This window comes from Anarrhichthys ocellatus, unplaced genomic scaffold (assembly GCF_004355925.1).
Source record: "Anarrhichthys ocellatus isolate YVR2014 unplaced genomic scaffold, GSC_Weel_1.0 scaffold1988, whole genome shotgun sequence".
NCBI classification, from domain to species: Eukaryota; Metazoa; Chordata; class Actinopteri; order Perciformes; family Anarhichadidae; genus Anarrhichthys; species Anarrhichthys ocellatus.
Window position 1 is genome coordinate 456 of NW_022281962.1, and position 4,804 is coordinate 5,259.

Genomic DNA, 4,804 nt, shown 5'->3' on the forward strand with positions numbered 1-4,804 from the left:
ACTCCCTTACCGGGAGCTTATTACATCACATGTTTGTTAAAATGATCGGTTAAGTTACGTGACATTTGTAGCTGACAAGCTAGCTAACGTTAGATGACAAGCTAGCTAACGTTAGCGGCAGTTAAGCCTTGGAAAGTAACTTTTAATAACTTCACTTTCAAACTTCAGAGGTTGACTAATATCTTACTGAGATTGTGACGATTTTACAGATGATTTATACTTCATATTATGTCCATAAACGGACCAACAGGAGCTCAGGTAGACCGGTTGTGAACCTGAAATATCACTTTAAGTCCGGTAACGTTACAAACGTTGAGATTAACTACACTGATAAACTGAATTTGAGTATTTTGCTCATTCTGTTTTGTGGTGTGAAATAAAACTAACTCTACATTTTGTTTAGTTACAGGGAGCCAGGAGCTGAGGGGGGAGAACGACGGCCTCTTCACCGGGGACAGATATTCAGCAACCGTAGCTTTGAATGAAGACATTAGTCCATCTGTTATATCTCCATTTGACCATCCTGTACTTAAGGTTACAGTTACATTAGCTCTACTCCTATATAAAGCCTTCACTAATAGGACAACCAGTAGAGAGGACAATACACTTCTGATGTGTTATTGTTGCTGTCACACAGATGACAGTTGTGACTGTCACCTTTTTCTTTTATTAATTTAAACCCACAATAACACATCCATGTAAATGATTTCTATGTGAATTTGTGTATATTCTGCTGTGTAAAATGTGTCAATCTTCTAAGTTCACATCCTCGTGTGAACATTATTGATAAATGTTTCTCTTTTCATCATTTTCTCAATGTGATTTGGACAATTTTGGAGAAAATAATCCTGCAGGGGAGGGTGACTGCCTTGCAAGCAAAAAAGGGACAATTCATAGAAAAAATATAACATATGTGCATATGTGTTACTGCAAGTTAATAAACACGTTTGCTGACATTTGTTTTGCTGTTGTTTCTGTTAACTGTCCTCTGCTTTAGGATTGCAAGTATCCAGACTCCTTTCTCTACTAGAAAGATTCATTGAGAAATAAATAAATATAAATGTATAAATATACATTCATGTATATACATAAAACTTTACATTTAACACATGTTTGAAGTTTCCATCAGATTCATGTTTAGGTATGAACTATGTTACATAAAGATTTGTGTCCTAAAACAAGTCATTATGATTCTTGTAATCAGTTAAACATTTACATGAATACATAGTAATTCACTGATAATTCATTTAGTCTACCAAAACTAAACAAGTAGTGAAATGTATTTGTGTTTTTAAAGAGCGGCACATTGAACCTGCTGACAGAGTAGAGTGATGTGTTCATGTTGCTGCTCACTGTTTTCAGTTGCAAAGACCATTTTAACTGTTGCACATGTTCAGCTGTTAGTATTTTAGGTTTCCTCATTTAGTCATGTAATCGTCTGTTTCTTTAAATAAATATTATTTCTCTTAAAGTCAGACATGAGTTTTCTTAAATGAGTCAAACTGATTTTTATTCTTCACACTTCACTTTGATACAAAGTGCTTCTTTGTAGAAACATAAAGCTAATAAAGTTAAGCGGGATAAGTGGCTCCCCAAAACAGAGCAGGAAATGAGGTCAGGATAAATGAAGCTTCATAGAAAGTTGTTGAACACTTTTGGTGAAGCAAACTTTGAAACTTGCCAACGATGTTGATTTAGATGTTTTATTGAAAACAAACAGAATATGACTCTTCAAGCTCAGAGTTTCATCAATCAGGACTCAAAGGAAACCTGTGGATGAGACCTGTGGCTAATTCACTTATTCACTGAAGACTTTCAGCAGATTAGATTTTTTGACATTGAGAGATGTTTTTTTTAATTGGAACCATTTTGTAAATTGGTTTGATGAACAGAGTCAAATACTAAATATTCATAAAGCATATTGTTTGTTTTTTAAAGAGAATAATGAATGATTTACTTATTGACTATGATGATAATAATTAGTTATATAATACATCATAGTACCTCTTTTGTACAACGATTAAGAAAACAAGAACAACGTTTAATCTGTTATAGAAAATAAACATAATTTCACTGAAAGAAATCTTTACAAAGAGTGCTGAGAACTAAATCTCTTTGATAAAAGAAGCTCTGGTGATTTCTCTCTTTAAGAGCCATGCAGTGGAAGAGAAACAACTAACAAATACATCAATACTAATATTTATCAAACATTTAAACCTCAGAGCAGTTTACATTTTCATGAAGAGAAATATCAGTTCAGGTCAACAAAGGTCATCATGAGCAGTGATAGCCTCCATGGCTAAACAGACACAGAAAGGAGCTCCACCTAAAGACACTCAAACATTTACACAACAATGATGAGAAGATGTCAAAGCACCGCCCACAATGTTTGATTGACAGCTGAAGATCAATCAGCAATTAAGCGACAATGATGAAGACAAAATGAGTTTCAGGATCAAAACACAAAAATTAATTTGCTGTTCCTTAAATCACTTCTGACTATTTTAGTTTACAGAACTCAGCAGTGTCTCCAAAACCATAATAAAACCTGAGTCCAGCACAGAGAGGCTGAGTGAATGTGGTCTGGACTCTGTGGAGGAGAGTCATGGTTTCAGAGACGCTGTAGAAAGACAGAATACCTGCTCTGTGATCCAGGTACACTCCTACTCTGGAGGACTGAGGACCAGAGACGGGAGTTTGGATCTTGTTGTACCAAAATATAAAACTGTTTTCGTCACAATCTAACGCCCAAGATTTGTCATTCAATCCAAATCCATATTCATCAGAGCTCCCTGTTCTGATGATATTCTTGTATGCGACTGCTACACCAACTCCTCCTCTCCACTCCACCTCCCAGTAACAACGTCCAGTCAGACTCTCTGTACTCAGGACCTGACAACATTTAGTGAATCTGTCTGGGTGACTAGAATAAGACTGTTTTCTCCTAAATGTTGCTTTTCTGTTCCCCTCAGATAATAACATCCATGTGCTTGCTGTGTTTGGATCCAGTGTGATTTCACTTGAATATCTTAAGAACTCATCTCTGGTCTTGGGCTCTGCTCGTGAAGGTGACAGTAAAACGTCCACTTCAGTCACTGCCAGTGAGACGTTTGTCCACTTCTCTCTCAGAACGTCCTGTAGTTTATCTCTGACTTCTGACACAGCCGCCGTCACGTCCTCAAAGTAGCTCAGAGGACGGATATCGATGCCGGACGAGTCTGTAGGTTCTCTGAGTGGTGACAGTGAGGGGTAGTTGTGTAGAAACTGGTTGTGATCCTCTGTGTGTGAGAGCAGCTTCAGCTCAGCGTCTTTCCTCTTCAGCTCAGAGATCTCCTGCTCCAGCTTCTCCTGAAGCTCTTTGACTCGACTCACTTCACTTTTCTGCTGGGATCTGACCTGCTGCTTCACATCGGAGCTTCTTTTCTCCATGAGACGGATCAGCTCGGTGAAGATCTTCTCGCTGTCCTTCACCGCTTCGTCGGCAGAGCGATTGACGGCCTCCACCTCCTGTTGAAGCAGCTTCACGTCTTTCTCTCTGTGCTGGATTCTCTGCTGGATGTTTAGTCGACTCACCTCCAGCTCTCTCTGCCTCTCAGTCCTTTCTGCTGCAGCTGTGACTGTGTCGTGTCCTTTGTGTTCCTCCACAGAGCAGAGGTAACAGATACACTGCTGATCAGTACGGCAGAACATCTTCATCACCTCATCGTGATGAGAGCAGATGTTCTCCTGGAGCTTCTTGGAGGGGTCCACCAGCTTGTGTTTTGTTAATGGAGCTGCGTCATAATGACGCTGAAGGTGTTTCTCACAATAAGAGGCCAGACAGACCAGACAGGACTTGATGGCTTTCAGTTTCCTCCCAGTGCAGACATCACAGGACACATCTTCAGGTCCAGCATAGCAGTGATCAGCAGGAGCAGCTTGGAGTCCAGTCTTCTTCAGCTCCTCCACTAAAACTGCTAACATGGTGTTTTTCAGCAGGACAGGCCTCGGTGTGAAGGTCTGCCTACACTGAGGGCAGCTGTGGAGTTTCTTCACATCCTCTTCATCCCAGTGTGTTTTAATACAGTTCATGCAGTAGCTGTGTCCACAGGGAGTAGCCACCGGATCCTTCAGTAGATCCAGACAGATGGAACAAGAGAAGGTTTCCCGATCCAGCTGAACTCCTTTCTGCGCCATTTCACCTCTCAGTAACAACGACTGTCTGAGTTTCACTTCACTAGAAGCGACTCTGCTTTGACTTCTGATCTGAACAACATGTGTTTGTTCAGTGAATGGAGGCTGTCAGCTCTATCGCTTCACCGCCATGTTGGTTACACCCATCTTTAAAACTGTAGATCTGAAGGGGAGGGAACAAGGAGATATGTGGACAGAGTGGAGCCGGCTGTGTGTGAGAGCAGGAGGAAGAAGGAGGGGTTATCAAGCTGTGCTTCATTCCAGGAAGAGGAGCAGCGCTGTGAATGTGAACTTTGTTTCCTCATTTACAAACAGAGCCTCGGTTAAAACCTGCTCCACGTTTGAAAACATTTCATTTCTTTAGTTGTTAAATATTTCTTGTCTCCTCAGAGGAAGAGTTACAGACAAACATGAAGCCATCAAAAGACTAATTCTGTTCAGTTTTCTTTCACTGCTTAAAAACAGCTGGCTGACAAAAGAGTTATCAAATTAAACTAATATGAAACATTTAAATTGTCGTATAATACCTTTCTCTCATATTTAATGATCAACTTTTAAACATTTGTCTCAAGAGTTGAGTTTCAAGATATGATTCTGATGCAAAGCAGCGTTTCAAGATTCACATTTATTC

General features: G+C 39.8%; 1 protein-coding gene across 1 annotated transcript; it reads right to left on the reverse strand.

The window, feature by feature from the left end:
- Positions 1-721: 721 nt before the first annotated feature.
- Positions 722-4,561, reverse strand: LOC116378030 (tripartite motif-containing protein 16-like). The gene has a single exon (XM_031839829.1). It carries the CDS (start codon positions 4,174-4,176, stop codon positions 2,500-2,502), a length of 1,677 nt encoding a protein of 558 aa, XP_031695689.1. The 5' UTR covers positions 4,177-4,561; the 3' UTR covers positions 722-2,499.
- Between the last annotated feature and the right edge of the window lie 243 nt (positions 4,562-4,804).

What these genes read in the sequence shown, in the direction of transcription:
- LOC116378030 (XM_031839829.1), bottom strand. Translation starts at nt 4,176, where the DNA reads ATGGCGCAGAAAGGAGTTCAGCTGGATCGGGAAACCTTCTCTTGTTCC.